This window comes from Homalodisca vitripennis, chromosome 5 (genome assembly GCF_021130785.1).
Source record: "Homalodisca vitripennis isolate AUS2020 chromosome 5, UT_GWSS_2.1, whole genome shotgun sequence".
NCBI classification, from domain to species: Eukaryota; Metazoa; Arthropoda; class Insecta; order Hemiptera; family Cicadellidae; genus Homalodisca; species Homalodisca vitripennis.
The window spans coordinates 52,015,021-52,031,960 of record NC_060211.1 but is presented as its reverse complement, the minus strand read 5'-3'; the positions used below and the strand labels follow the sequence as shown (position 1 = coordinate 52,031,960).

Sequence of the window (16,940 nt, the reverse complement as noted above, 5' to 3'; positions counted from 1 at the left end):
CACCCGACCTGGGTTAACACTTTTCAAACTCAAGAATTCTGTGCTGGTATAGGAATGAATGGTAGTGACCAGGCCTGCAGTGATAGCCACCCGACCTGATTTAAGACAATTCAAACCAGACCTATAGCAGGGAATCCTTCTCTTCCACTTTCATTTTTAAAGTATGTTTATTGGCAAGTTTACCACCAGAAAGATCAACAATTTACACAACATCATAAACATATTTCTACAACTCTATATTCTATATATCTCTGGTTGTTTCAATCATTTGTGATGTTAACCAACAATTATTCTAGAAATTATCTCTGATTGTCCATTTAGATGATCTGTGATAAAACATCAACTTCGAGAGATCTGGTCAACTGCACATTTTGTATTTACTACCAACAGAACACAACACAGGTCTTAGTCAAAAACAAATTACAACATTACATTATGTTTCAAGAAAAAAATGTATATATCTTGACGAAGTTTAACAAGTAGATTGCGACACGCCCTAGTCCATACTTGTTGGTTAAAAGTACCCTTGATTATATAATCTCGAATATTTATCACTCAATATAGCGCTGCAGTGAAGGTATAAATGTAATTTTAGAAAACATCTGCAATAAAATGTGAACTGCATTCAGGAGAGCATGGAAAGTCTAAAAACTTTTTAATGTGATAAAACATGTTTTTTGAGTATTGTAGTTTTTATGGTTTTCTTCTAGGCTGAAAATGGGCTTAAATTTGTGAAATTCTTTTAATCATGGCCAAACGCGTCTACAATTAAAAAATGCACTCTTCCAAACTCTGAATAATTCATAATAAATGCTACCAAACAATTATTCAACTGATTCAAAACATCATTATATACTATGGATTTTTTATTTTAATTTTTAAAATCGAAAGGTTACTTAAACAAATTTAATTTTGGCAAAATATATTTCTTATCATATTAAAAATCAACTTTAACATGATGCTTACAAACATGCACAACAAAAATGCTTACATACCTTAACAACTAACTCTTTTTTCTTGCTTTGCTCGGGAGAGTTCAATTTCAAGAATCCAAACTGCCGACTGAAACACACCATCCAAGCTTTAACAGAATGCGTACTGCACTTTAAGAATAGTTTAAACTAACTATTACAGTTTAACTCATTTCAGGACTGTTTAAATTAATGTTTTAATTTACTTTCAAAGAACCAAATTAGCTTCTTCTAAGGACAAAATTACTTACTCTATTTTATATTAATAACTGCAGTCATTAGATTAAGACAGCAAGAAAAAATAATTCCTCCAATAGCACATAAAGGAAGATGTTAGTGGAACAGATTCTTATTATTTTTATAAATTAAGAATTAATCACAGATTGAACTGGTACTAATAGACATCATAATTGACTAAAACTGAACAAAACTAAAATTAAACCGTAATTATATAGTTATATTATGTTGATTCAGAATGACTAGCAACATTGATGAAATAACTGGGCGTAAACTAATTCTTATATTTTATAACAGAAATATTACAAAGGTAAGAATTCAGCAAAATTTGATTTATTAACAAATTTTTGGATTGGTATGATGGTTGATCATATCACTGAAACTCAGAAAGATCCCATACAGACACAGTAGACAGTAAGAAATATGAGTAGGACTTGAGGTCAGGGAGACCTACGAGTCGGGGATTATGATACATGAGATACCAAACCAGTAAAACTAGGACCTAAACTCCAAGGCTGGGAATTCTAGAGACATGAGGATCCATGGATTAGGAGGATGCATAAATCTTAGTCCCTATGGGGTTAATTATGACTACTAGAAATTTATGTATTGTCACAGAAATGGAGTTGATAAAAACAAAAGATTTATTTAATTATCCTAAATGGTCTAAACATTGTAAATAAAGCATCTTTGAAATGATTAGCCTTCTGTTGTGAATAATGACTTTATTAAAAGACAATAATAAATTTAAAACCAAAGACATGACAAAAATTTAGAAAAACAATACTTTTAGGTGGATTTTTATGAGTTTCAAGAACTGCTTTATGTAAGATTTTAACCAATGCTTTGATAACAAAAAGTTGTGTTCCATCACGGTTCCAAAATGAAAAAAATTTTTTATCAGTGTTATCTCCTTAAGTTCTAATCTAAATAGTGAAATTTAAATACATTTTTAAAATATGCAATACTGAAATCATTTATTGTTATTATGTGTTCTTAATCCAATTAAACTTTTTATTTCTGTTTTATTTTTTTACCATTAATTTGATTCTATTTCTTTATAAATTTATCTTGCGTACAGTGATAACTTTATTCTTTAATCACAAATAGACAAAAAGTGGACCGTACCTGTCATCCTATTTTACTAATGATTCTACAATATAAAATAGCCTTTAAGGATAATCGATAAATATAGAAGCAATGCATTATATTAATACACTTTTCAACATAAAAAACAAAACATAAACATAAAAATGTGTCCTTAAAAGTTGAACTAGATAAGTAATTTGTACTTATTTACTAAGTTAATGTACATTAGTTCCTGATTAAAATTTGTTTCGAATAGCTAGGTTAGCATGATTACATTTCGCAGCCATTAACACATGCCTATTGACTCTACAGCATTGTATGCAAATAAGAACAATAGTGCAGTAGCGATTATCACATTACAAAGTACCATGGGAAGTTTACAAAGACTAAAATACATTTTCTTCTAGGTCCCATATTGAAAGTGTCATAAATTAGTCTTAAGTAAAAATAATTACAATATCCCTTACAGCACAGTCAGAAGAAAAATACATTTTTTACATGGAGCTGTCATTCTGAAATATCAAACTGGAGATAGATAAAGTTACTGTTCTGATGACTATAGTTAGCTCAGTAATATATTATTTTCAAATATTTTGAACCTCCAACACCTTAAAATCTTACAAGATAACCATATAGTAAAAGCAAATTAAGTGGTAGGGTTTTCAGCATCTTATTTTGTCTCTGTTAACACTAAAATACAAGTGTTGAATGAATGTAAAAGCTTACCAAAAACCGTTAATATTTATAATCTATAACCATGAAGTTTAATAAATTATTTATAAATAACTGTCTTACTGCAAATTAATTATAAATCAATCAAGACAACTAACAAAATCATTCAGGGCATATTAAATACAGTCGTGCAGTGTTTGTTGCAATTACTTCAGAATTTTAGTATGATTACGTTTACTTGGACGTTGTTGTTGTACACTTTTCAAAACTTACGTATTTAAAAAAATGTGCGGCCACCACTGAACCTTACCACAGATTGAAAAATATGTTGTCAGCAAAATCAGCTGTAAATGACCTTAGACATGGAATCAGGGAGCTCAAGGCACTAACTTAGTTTTTTTTTAAAGCTAGAACACATTTATGAGGTCTTAAAGATCAACAATTTCCCAGAGAAAGATTCCTGATCCCCTATTTCTTAAGGAAATATTATTTTAAAAAATCTTCAAACAAAGAAAGGAAATATTATACTTCCTAAACCACCCATTGTGTCAGCCACCCAAAATAATTTTATATATACACCACTGACATTAGAACTGTTAGTAAATTTCCAATTTTACTCTACACTATGTTTACTAGCTGAGAAGTAATTATTCTTTTTTTGAACTTTGAATGAGAAATTTTGAGTGGATATCTGCATTTTTAAGCTAAATCATAACAACAAAAAACATGTGGGTCTACTGACATGTTTATATTTAAAGCTGGAACTTTTTATGTTGAGTGATAATTAAATAATAACAAGTAAAACTATTATGCTAAATTAATTTCAGAAAGTACCTTGGTACCTTTTTATCCTTTAATGTAACTTACATACGTACATTACTTACTACTCAGATGAGGGGAATGAATATTAGTGTTAGCATCTTATAACCACCTAAACATCTGTTCCATAGAAAATTGACTAATAGGTCGGCTGTAGTATTGAATAACAATATTGTTCTGACAATGGCGATGTTCATGTTTAATGAGTATCGCAAGCTGTCAGACACGTTTACCCTTCAACATAGTAAAAAGTAACTAAATGTTACACTGTTTTGTTTGTTACATTTTATAAATACACATAGCCTAGATAGTTTTTTTGTACATCATTAAATTATTACTTTTTTAGATGTAAAAACAGTTGAACTATACTATAATTTTAAACGCCTATAATGTAATTCAGTTTGACATTTTGTTTTCATTAGTTAAGTTAATCATAAATATTGATGATTTGAATGTGGTGGTGGCTGCTTATTATACTGCAGCCAATAAATAGGTTAATAACCTCATAAATTAAAATTATTTATTGTCATAAACAAACTTTACATTGTAGACAAAAAATCAATCCAGTTAAACTTTCTGAAAATGTATCAAATATGAAAATATTCGTAGATTTTTATTCAATAGTTCTTAATAGCTATCTAATATTAAAACTTCTGAATGGTAAACTACAATATGTCAGTAATGAACTTCGCACAATAAGTAATTTTCTGACTTATGAAGATTAAATAAAAAAATAAATTTCTAATACTTAAAATATGACACCATTGTTTGTCTCAAAGAAAATACAAATAAAGAGATTATTCTATGGTTTCCAACAACAACAACAATAAATGTTCCTATCTCTACTTACACATAAAAAAGCGTGTTAAAAGAAGATTCTATTTGAATATGATTTATTTTAATTTAAGATTAAATAAAGCATAGCACTTAAAGAGAATCAATCAGTTAACAATTTTATTTAAATTTAATGTTGATAGTATGCAATTCAATACTAGACTGTTTATTCTTGTAGAGGTACATGTGTAGGTACTAAAATTTAAGTAAGATTTAATATTTTAATTTAAGGACTAAACTGGCATTCATTGTGCCCTAGTTCAGCTAGGATAGTTATATAAATTTACATTGGCTAAACATGTAACTTAGATGCTATTATTCAAAGCTAAGCAACTTTATTCTCAATTACTCTCACACGCACATGCACACACACACACACACACACACACACACACACACACACACACACACACACACACACACACACACACACACACACACACACACACACACACACACACACACACACACACACAAACACAAACTGCATACATGCACACACACATTGTACATGACTTTAATATTTATACAGAATTTCAGTTTCCTCTTTTCTAAAATATCATACAAATTTTCATTGCCATTACAAAACAGGGATACTATTCTCTAAAGACTATTGTTTGGAAACAAGAGCAGTTTAGTCCTACTCATTAAAACGAATCTAACATTTTGTTTGCTATACTTAAACAGATACCACCTTCTGTTAGAATTTGTTGTTAGAATAAATGTAGAATCTGAATGGACAATCTCATGTTTACATAATTTTACCATGGTGGCTGGCTTATGACACATTTCTTCACATCATTTACAATCAGATTATTAATCAGAGTATTGCTTGTTTAGTAAAACTGCTACAGATGTTTTACAATGAAATGGATTTTTCACATCTGGAAAATCATTAGGGTTTAATGCCAATGCCATTAGAAAAGCCTATGCCCGAGTATTCTATGGCATCAGTCTTTCTGAGTTAGATATGGCACAAGTTTGAATCCTCCCTGTGATCGTTTCACTTTTTATCAGTATTGACAACCTTCTACTATACAAATTCTCTCCATTATTTAGTTTGATGAGTTCCTTGTACAGCTCAACAATTGCACAGGCCAGTGGCCTATTAAGATGGGCAGAGTAAGGCTAAAAAGAGGACTGTCTTCTCTTTTATAAATTTATTTACATTTTGTTACACCAACAAAAGAAATTACGTTGTAAGAATTCCATTCTATATAAAAAAATTTCCATCAAAAATTTGACACATTTTTCTGTAGCCTACACCTTTTCACAACCCAAAAACTACTTCAATTCACTAGCTTATTACTCCAACAATTAAAACAAAATTTTAAATCTTTTGCTATTAAATGTTAAAGGAAGGAATGTATTGCCTTTTTAACACAATACAGTAGTATTTGTATTGTTTTGTACAATAACCTGTTTAAACATATTAAATTGATTTGCTGTAACGTATTTTATGAGGAATACTTCATCTTGTTATTTATTAAGGAACAAAGGATGGACTTTAATAAGCGGCCTACACTCGTTTTTCGGTTGTTTTTATCAAATGGTTCGATGTTTTTATCCGAAGGAATAATTCAATAGTACAATTTATTTAACTTAGCATGTAATATCAACTTCATTACTTATAATAATTTTAATGTAAACAATAAGCAGCAAGAAGAAGTAACTAATATTTTGAGCCTTTGAAAATGTCGATGAAAATATGAGGAATACATGTGAGATAACTTTTTTGAGATGATGAGATTTGTTTAAGTGGCTTCAACATGTGGGTTTGGCTCCTGGTAACCCATAGGGAGAATTCTTTCCTTCATTTCATAGAAGCAGTTAATCATTGATATAAAGCTGGGCAAGTTTAATTCAAAGTCTAATTCAAGTTTTTCCTGGTACTAAGAATTTGTTTTGGAAAGAATTCAGAAATATATTTTACTTTAACCCTAGAAGTGTGGAACCAGCATATTTTATGTCGGTTGTAATTTATGTGTGTTGTGCGGAACCAGCATATTGTATGTCGGTTCAGTTTTTCATTAAAAATAATTATTTATCTTTAAAAAATCACCATGTTTTTTGGTATCATTGAAATTGTGAGATTCTACTCTACAATTTTCTTATAAACGTTTTTTTTCTAAAATCAATATTACGGTCGTGGTGAAATGTTTTCTGAAGAAGTCATCATTTGAGTTGAATTTCGCGGGTGGCCGGGTCAAAGAAATACGTCATTTTCAACCAATCACAGCAAGTTACGTATTGCCTGCAAACAGGGCTGCCATTTGTCAATCGACGTGGAATGAAATATTCTTTCTTCCAGTGTAAACAGAAAGTCATTAGAATGAATAGTTGATTTACTATGAATATTCTAAAAAGGGACAATTCTAAAGTTGTAAACCAGCATATATTATGCTGGTTAGTATAATAACATTCACACAGTTATTTATTGTCAATAAATAAAATAAAAAAAACAGTGTAAAGTGAAAAAAAACTATCTACCGGTACAATCTTTCAGCGGTAAATTTAGTTCAGTAGGTTTCCGGCAGTGCGAAACGAAAGAGATGAATCACGGCGTCGCATCAAGACCAACCCAACCCATCCCTGTCGGGCATTGTTAACCATTTTATTTCACCACAAGCTTATTTTTGTACCGATTTTCATAATTTAGGTCTCTATTTTTTCAGGTTGAAATACTCTACTGCATAAATGCATATGAAATGACAAAAACATTATAAAACAATGTTATTTTGAACTATAATATCTATTGTTTATATATTGTCAAAAATTTTACAATGCAAGGTTTTACAGTATTTGACGCGCAACATTTATTTTTACTCAATTTCAAAAATTATTGAGTGTATTTCTTTCAAACATTATGTGCTAACATAATATAACAAGTAAAAAAATTTAAAAAATGTTTTCATATTTTTTTTACATTGCAAACCAGATTATTTTTTTATGAGTAAATTCTTCAACGTGTGACTGTTAACAAAAAATGTCATAACTCAGTTCCTTCTCAAAGTATTTGAACATATCTTATATTTTATTTTAGCCAAACAAACATACTTACTAAGGGTATATTCAAAAATTACATAAACATAAAGTATAAATAAAAATTTATAGCTTGTTTCTGAATTTTGTTACAAAATATTTTCATTTTTCAAAAGATTTTTTTTTGTAAGCTTATAATAAAATAACAGTTTATTTTGTTGTTGTTTACTTTTAGTCTTTTCAAATAGCATGTATAATTTACAATAGAAAACTGTTTTTCATATAAATATATAGTCACATTTGGATGTAAAAAAAAATTAAAAGCCCAAACCCTTGTACATTTTTGTACATTTTCGCTTTTGTAAAAAAAAATGGCAAAATTACAATTTTTATTTAATAGAAATTTTTAATCTATTTTCTAATTTGGCATAAAAGTCTCTACATTTTATACATTTAACATTTTGACCTTACTGTAATATTTCAATACCTTACAGAGGTCCAAACTTAAAATTTTCATATAAAACTTTTTGCATTTTCTCATTATTTTTCATGAAAATATATACTAAACCAAAGAATATCAAAACATTTATTCCTATTTCAAATAGAACAACTTCTAAGAAGAAAAACGAGATACAAAAATATATGTTATCTTGATATTAAGTATTTTTTACGAATTTTGAAAAAAACCCTTGCAACAAGTCAAAACTGGACTGACGTTTTATCCTTGGTAACATGGACACACTTCTAGGGTTAACTGCCTCTTTCCTTTTTCATATTAACAAATAAGTGGTAATATACCTATGTTGGTACCATTTTTTAATTAAACCCAAACCCAACTAGGCCCATAAATTTGTGGACTAAAATATTCATCCTTACCAATTACAAAACTGAATTGTAAAAAATCCAGTTAGTTTTGAGTTAAAATAATGTCCTCAATTAAGGTAATTTCAATCAGACAAAGTTCCAGTTTTAAATAAAAACATGTATTCCACAAACCAAATGCAGAACAAACTCTAGACGTAATTTAATTAATTAAGTTAAGAATAGCTTGTAATAACAAGTCTTTTACCATGTCTTGGAGTGCTTATTATTAAGTAGGTTATCTGAGAAGTCAATGACCTAATTAAGTTTTTAAGCTTAAAACTCGTAAAATATCATGAAATATCTACTTAACCTGTTATCTAAGAATATGCAGGATGTAGTTAAAAGAGAAGTTAAGCTAAATCTCTTAAAACAATTAAAGCAATGACAAAACAAGATAAGCTTGAAACATAACCTATTACTAGGTTAGCAGACTACGCGAGTGGGGGTTACGCCCCCTTCCTATCAAACCAGTATCGTAAGGCGATAAAATAATATCTCTGGAACAAAATATTGGTATATCTTTAATGGATAATACACAATAAAATATTTGCGGTCATAATATGAATAAAAATTAGTAAAAAGACACGTATAACTTGAAGCAGCCATTTCTGCCTACCTGTCAAGTTCCGATAGAACCTGCAATTCTTGAGGGGTCAAATTAATATCATCTGTCTCTTGTGCCATGTTTTAAACATAAAACACTATATCATCATGAATATGTCTCACTGAATATCGGCATCCTATTAACATAACAAACACTTAACAAACTTAAATTGACATTTCCAAAGTTCAACAGCAGCCAACTCTCACAGCAGTTCAGACGACTCCGTTTCAAGATTGTCTGGGATAGCGGAAGCGAAAACTACCACGTTAATTGTTTAAAGTAACACATTAAAAACAAGTTTTATGTTAATTAAACATAAAAAATATTATGAGAATACAGATTTACAAAAAAGTAGAACAATATATTTCTTTCTTTTTAATTTGTAGTTTAAACCTGTATTGGCTAGCCTCCGTAATCCCATAAAACATTTCCCTAATAAGGGCAAGAATGACCTTTCTGAGTTCATATTAGAGTTCGTATAAAGGAATTATTGTTGTTCCTCTTTTAAGACAAGAGATAGCAGCACTTGACAGTCCTAGTTCAAAACAAAAACAAGATCAGTTTACAGACTTCACTTACATATATATATATATATATATATATATATATAGACTATAATGTAAATATTATATTTTTATTTATTTGAAAAATAGTTAATATTGAACTTACTACCTACTACTTCGACTTTTAAATTTATTTTTTTATGGATGCTATAGAAACGTCTTAAAACTTTAAGAAACGTATTTTTGTCTTAGCAAATACGTTTTTACAGAGAAAATGCTCTTTCTATATTTATAGCCTTGCCCTAATTCTCAATAACTTAATTATCGGATATTTTTGTAATTATTCTCGTATTTGGATGACAAATCAGTGATCCTCTAAATATATTTATCAAAACTAAATATTATGCCTATTTGGTGTTTAACTAATAATATTTCAATGAGCGGAAGCATTTAAAGTGGAATTTTTATCTGCTATCTGGTGGGTACTATCTTGAGGGAATTTTTGTTCGTTACAAGACCGGGCATGTAGTTAATGTATTAAAATAGTAATAAAATAATAAACATTATTTTTGTATTTCGTCTGTAAATGTTGTGTAATACGCCGGACTCTAAAGGTACTCCTGGGAATACGGATGATTCTTTCAGACATCCCCTAGCCTTAGCTCCGCCCCTATCCCTAGGAGATAGGGATTACAGCACCATGGTATTAAAACTAGTGTCGGACTTTAAAAGTTATTATTTTATGCGCTCCATAACTTAGATTTACTGATTATGAACACTTAGTCTTTGCTGACTAAGACAGTGTTAGATCGTTCAGTCTTTATTATAAGTTAGTTGAGCTTAATTCGAATATGGGCATCGTAACTATACTTTTTTTGTTGGTTAGGTCACAAAATTACTCCTCATAATGTATCTTCCGATCGTAGAGGAATAAATTCATTTTCAGTAATTAGAGGTTTATAATAAACTTTATAAATGTTTTAATGTTTTCTTTGTTTACTAATAAATGAGTACTCATCATATGCTGGTTATTACTCACATTATTTTGCCACCATGATGTAGTAAGGTTACACTCAACCGTACATTATATACCCCCCCTCTGTTAGAACGATAATTCTTCCACATTTACATTTAAATGACAAAAATATAAGAAATGTATATACAAAATACGTTTCCGCTCGACAACACAAACATTCAAATCGTTACGATCGTTAATTAAACTGAGATATAATAATTTTAATCTAATTTGTTGAAGCAATATCGACTTCACTATTCAAGAACATAAACCAACATCACAGTCTTATGAACAGAAAATTTCAAATAAGTAGCACTATACTAATTTGTAGTTGTACGATTTTATTTTAGATATGTAGGTGTTGTGAAAAATATCTTTTTCATCTCAACTAAATTCTCAGGCATTTTGTTTATCTAAAAGTCATGTTGTGTCAATAAGCCTTATCGCCAGCCTGTATATGATTATGAAAGCAATATCACTTGTTACAGCAATAACAAATAAATCATAGTGCAAGAATAGAATAGAATAATTTTATTGATCTCAAGGAAATATACATACATCAGCTGATCTTGTCAGTCATACTACAGATAAAACAACGATACTAAAGATAAACAACAGTGCATTTCATAGCATGCAAAGCAAATAAAAAAAACACAAGCAAATAATTTCTGAAAATAACAACAATGTTTATGTAAAACAAGTCAAACTTTACAAACATTAAAACATATCTAAAAAAAGAGGATACTTACACAAAGTCTACATCAGCAACATTTGAGTCATAAAACTCACACAGCCTATAGAACGGATTTGCAATCAACCAGGCATGCATTATTTTCTTAACCCTTATAAAACTAACATGCTGAGCACTCTGAGACAAACAATTAAAAAGCTTTATACTTACAACCTCATGAGAATTTAATACTTTAGAGATCCTGGTGATATGTCTATCAATTTTGCTACTGTTTCTTGTGTTATGTATATGTACATTACTGTTTAGTGTTGTGTAAGGCAGGTTTTTCTTCACATGCTGCAAGCAAAGAAAAATAAATATATTAACAATAGTCAGAATAACCTCTGACTAAGTAACCTCTTGGATAAAAAATGGTCTGCAGTGAGATCTGAAATCAGCCTTTGCAAGGCAGGAGAACTGGCTCTGTATTTACTGACAGTTTTATTTGTGCCCACTGTGTAAGAATATCAATGAAGTGAAAATAACATTAGGCATACATATCAAACATTTTTAGCAGAATATCTTTGTTCCAAATAACTGATAAACATATGTCATATTGGCTTCATAGTAACCTTTAATGTTCTGAAATCTTACAGTTCTCTAACATCCAAACTTCTCTGAATTTTTAAACTCACTTTTGGGTTTTTGAAGCTGTACCTAGACCTCCTTACTCCTGACGTATACAGATTCCTATAACACACATATTAACCTTTGAGACTCCAGAGCTCGCTATAACCAAAGCTCCTCAAACTTAGCCTCCTAATCGAGATGATTCCACAGTATCTATCTTCCTAAGCAGTAACCAGTCAATGAAAGTAACCTACTTTACTTCAGTAGCCATGCTACTCATACCTTTTACTGTTTTCTACATCAAATTACATTTTTCTTATTTGTATTATTTCCATTATTTGAATGTTAACTCGTCTGGTGAAAAATTGGTATAGCTTGTTATGACTATAGTGGACGAAGGACTCGCACTCAAACCTTGTAATCTCTGAAACGGTTAGGTTAATGACAAATAGCACAATAATTAGAAAGTCTTAAAAAGCATTTTATACCTGGAATTGACACAAAAATACTTTATGTATGAAAAAATGTTTTATTTTGCCGCTATTTTGAAAAACTGCTGACATAAGAAAACTTTTAAAAGCACTAAATCGTTTATAGAGGAATTGGGTATTTAAATATTCATTTTTCTTATAGAGTTCAAGTAAAATGGCTGGCAGACTAATATAAATCATCCTGTACTTATCAAATTACATTTTTGTTATTTAAACTACACTCGTTTGATTTTACTTTCTTGTGCATTTTGTGGGTGTGAAAGCTTTGTATTTTATTCTTATATTAATGCATTAATAATAAATTTGAAATGTACTCATAAATAATTAGACTAGTAAATTAAAATTAAATTATAAACCCTTTGAGTACTTTTGAGGAGTTTGGTGCTGTTAGTGCCAAGCACTCTTCAGTGATGGTGATGTTATCCAACAAATAATTCATAACTTCTTCAAAGATAAACATAATTATATTAATTTTGTTTTATTAAGTATGGGTAAAGGTATGCTGTAAATTATAATATGTATTTCAATGATAAATCATGTTAATATTTTAAAATACAACAAAAAATATAAAATTTTATATTTTTAAACATTTTGAAATATAAAAATTGTAATTTTATTATCTTAATTCATTTGTATGCATTACTCATTATGTGCATGGGAACAAACATACCAAGTTTCAAAAAATTAAGTATCGTAAGCAGGGGTAACTTTGGAACGGTTTTCACAGTTTTTCTGCAGCTAAATACTTTTAGAAATAATTTACTGATATCACCGTTATCGTAATAATCTCGTATTTTGTCTTTTGGAATGTGTAGTTATTTTGACTCTGTCGTCATATTACCTTACCACTCCCTTCCAAATTTGTCCCAATTTTACCCTACAAAGTGGGGTAGGTTTTCAGCACTGTTTTGCATTGAAAAATATAGGAAAAAATCAAACAAGTCTCATTGTTAGCCAAATGCATATTTTTATTTAGGACTTTCTTATACAAAACTAATGTAAATTAACTTGTAGGAACGTTAATAGATAAGACATTATTAAAAATTATATATATATATATATATATATATATATATATATATATATATATATACGGTATATATTTGTTTATTGAAAATTAAAAAAGGCTATTGCCATTTATAACAGTTTAATGTAAATAAAAGTCGTTTGACAGGTATTTGGGTCTTCCGATCATATGTTAGTTTTGCTTATTTTAAACTCATATGTGACAGATACGGCCAAATACAAAATAATTGAATCGGAAAAAAGTAAGCGCTCTGTGGTGTAATGGTAGCACATTCACCCGGCAAGTGAGAGATCCGGGTTCGACTCCCGGCGGAGCAAGTACTTTTTGTGATTCAATGTTTATTGAAAATTAAAAAAGGCTATTGCCATTTATACAATTTAATGTATATATAATATATAATATATATATATATATATATATATAGTATATATATAATATATAAAATTGATTCCAAAACTACAAATTATGCTATCAAACTTTACAAAACTAATCATTAGTTTATTAACATTACCAGACAAAATGAGGTTTATTATTTTCAGACTGTTGTACCCTGTGGCATGGGAAGTACTATAGTCACATACTGTAACTAACTTGTTGACTTTATAGTAATTCAAACATTTCCCCGATAATACTTAAGTCCTCTTTTACTTTAAAGATCTATCTATGACAACTTGTACCGGAGGGTTGATTTAACTGTATCTATATCCGTCCAGTGTGTACGTTATTTGATCGGATTTTGATGGACGATTTTCAGTTGATTCCAGAATTTGGTATTGCAGAATAAAACGCATCTTCATTGTTTATCTTCAGTGATTTTTTACGGATATAATTCTCCTTCCGCATCGTATTAAAACAAAGTCACCCTTCTTTAGGAGGCGACTGAGAAAATCTTAAGGTTAGAAGCTGTGGTTCAAGATCATTGGATAAACTCGGTGTCTGAGGAATCTTTGTAAGGAAAATCGAACTCTTGGTACTGTCCTTCGTTCAACACTACTACAACTTCGTATTTTATTATTGACCTTTCTTGTTTTTCAACTTTTACTCTACTTTCCATTTGTTTCCATGAAGTACCCCGGCTGACAATTAGTCCAGTTGTCCTTTTTAGTTGATATTGGGCTACCTTTGACTGAGCTACACTGTCGTCGGCTGAAATGAATTTTACCCAGCAGAGATTATTTAAAGTACTTATTCCTAATATTTAGACGGGTTTTAGTTAGGACATCTCTGCTTCTTTGAAATTGTGTTACAAGAAACTTTCTCCAACGATGGAAAACGGGTGTCAAACCAGGCTTTCCAGAGGGCAAAACCATTTCAGGACTAACTGTCTGTTGTTGGGTAAATCCTGATTTGCGGAACCCAGTGATTATGTTTCTGAGGCCCTTTACCAGACTACAAGAGTTTTTTTTAGCGATGAAGAAATTGGTCGTTTGGCACAGATGAACATCGACTCGAGCATTGAACTCCTTCCATTCTGTTAGACTTTTTTTCGCCCGAGGCTGCAATTCATAGGCGAAATTACGCCACTTCAAATGGCCTCTAGTGGTGGGTTGCAATTGGCGGAAGTGCTTAAAATTTTATGTATTTTGATCTTCGCAAAGATAGCAGAACCTCAGATTGAAGTGGATGGCTAAGATTACCTCTTAATAAACAACTTTCGATCCATCTTGGTTACTCAGAATGGGCATTATCACCGAATTTTACCACTCCTCAAAAGGTATTTCCATCGAATCAACCCGATTTTGACCTGTTATATCGAGTAAGAGGAGGGCCGTTTAAAAGTTTACATAGAGCGAGGGCTATGTCCCCTATCATTTCCGTTATCATAATTGTTGTGCAATATTTTGAGAGGAATTTTGATCCCCTCAGGGTACTTCACCCACATTAAATACTTTAATGCGGATCCGGTCACCCCCAACGTGACTCCGGGCACCCCCCACAAGTAATGCATGTGATACGCCCCGACTCCAGCCCCGCGCCTGCTCCCTTCACCCCCGAGGAGACGCGACCAGTAACCATCCACCCACCCTACACCCCGACGCCCCCTTGTCAGTCCACCCGCCCCTATCGCTTAACACCCACACCCCCACTCCCTCGCCCCGGCCGCGGGCCCTGCCCCGGTAGCCCTCCCAGTGCCTCAAAACACATACACCGGATGTACTTCCACCCTCAGCATCGCCCCCCCCGATGTCCCTAACAGCCCCCCGGCCCCCCCCCCCCCCGCGGGCTGGAGGCACTATCACCCCCGTTCCGCTGAAACTAACTCCTACCCGCCCCATCCCAGGACCTACCCCTTGTCCCACCCCGCCCCCTCTCCGCTCGACCCGTGAAGTCTTCACCCCCTCGGCTCCCGCGACGCATGCCCATTCCCCGTCCGGGCCGCTGTTGGCACCCCCCCCGGCGCTCTCCCTTGTAATAGTTTTTCTCAGCTCTAGGATCGTCAACAAGATTTGTTTCCGTCGTAGTTCCAATATTCTGCTAGGAATTCCCACTCAGTTCCTCACTGCAAATTTATCAAAAAAATTTCACAATAACTTTCATCAATAGCTGCTCTAGAATAACTAATGTTATTTTTTACAGTTCCTCTGAGTTAAATATTTCTCTGTTGGTCTTTTCATACATGAAACGACCCAATTCTCTCCCTGAAAGTTGTTTTGTTGAAACGTGGTTTCATTTCTCCACAGCGATCAAAGATAGCATTTATAACACATCTAAGACCAAAAGAATCTACAAGGAAACCCATAGTTGCGACACAGTAAAACAATGACCTATGAACAGTTTATGCTCCTTTTCATCTGTAAAAACAAAAGCGTGTGCCTCACACTTTGTAGTGTGTTTTGGCCTTTGAGGCCAAGAATCAATGTGTTCTCAGAATATTGTATTTTTGGGATGCTCTGCGAATGGACAGAGTTTTATTCCAGATTTCTCGTTAGAATCATTTAAACTCTATTCTGTGTAATTTTAGTTATCACTGTAACCTGGACACGTTTTGAACTCTTGGCATGTCTGCCTTACTGCTTTGCTACTGAAACAAAAAGGAAAGGAAAGCCAGAAAGTAAAATCCATTTAATGACATAGTGGGGTTAACCGGACAGTCCTAAATTACCCCATCGATGACGAAAACAGTTTGTGTAACTATACATCACATTGAAAGCGAGAAAAATGATTATGTAAATTTGATTGAATTGGCTATTGGCAGTAGAAAATAACCGTTTTTGTGGTTAAAAAACTGAGAAACAGTCCCAATCTTACCTTGAACCACGTGTTTCCAAAAAGTTATATAATTGGGAGTAAGAACTAAAATACAAATAACATAAAAATGGCAGAGCAAGGAGGATAATTTTGTCAAAATAAATAGTTAGCAAATACGTACCTGCACCAGTGTAACGTTGCAGATTTCCGGGCGGACTGGAAGAAAGGTCTCCACGAGTTTACAACTGTAGAAAATATAAGTTGTCAAAAAAATGTGCTTCACAATTCCACACTGTGCTGCCCACAACTTTGAACCACCGCCCGCTAGGTACAAGCACCTATC

At 31.8% G+C, this 16,940-nt stretch overlaps 1 protein-coding gene across 2 annotated transcripts in view; it reads right to left on the bottom strand.

Annotated features, from left to right (window-relative positions):
* Positions 1 to 9,304, bottom strand: part of LOC124362180 (histone demethylase UTY) — a 135,379-nt gene extending 126,075 nt beyond the window's left edge. Inside the window, exons 1-2 of one of the 2 annotated variants that reach the window (XM_046816444.1) lie at positions 9,085 to 9,304; positions 996 to 1,062 (exon numbers count right to left, since the gene is read on the bottom strand). In XM_046816444.1, the coding sequence (XP_046672400.1) occupies positions 996 to 1,062; positions 9,085 to 9,152 (135 nt within the window). In that variant the 5' untranslated portion in view covers positions 9,153 to 9,304. Of the gene's footprint in view, positions 1 to 995; positions 1,063 to 5,316; positions 5,406 to 9,084 lie in introns of those variants that run through there. The other variant, XM_046816443.1, reaches the window with a different exon arrangement.
* Positions 9,305 to 16,940: the final 7,636 nt, after the last annotated feature.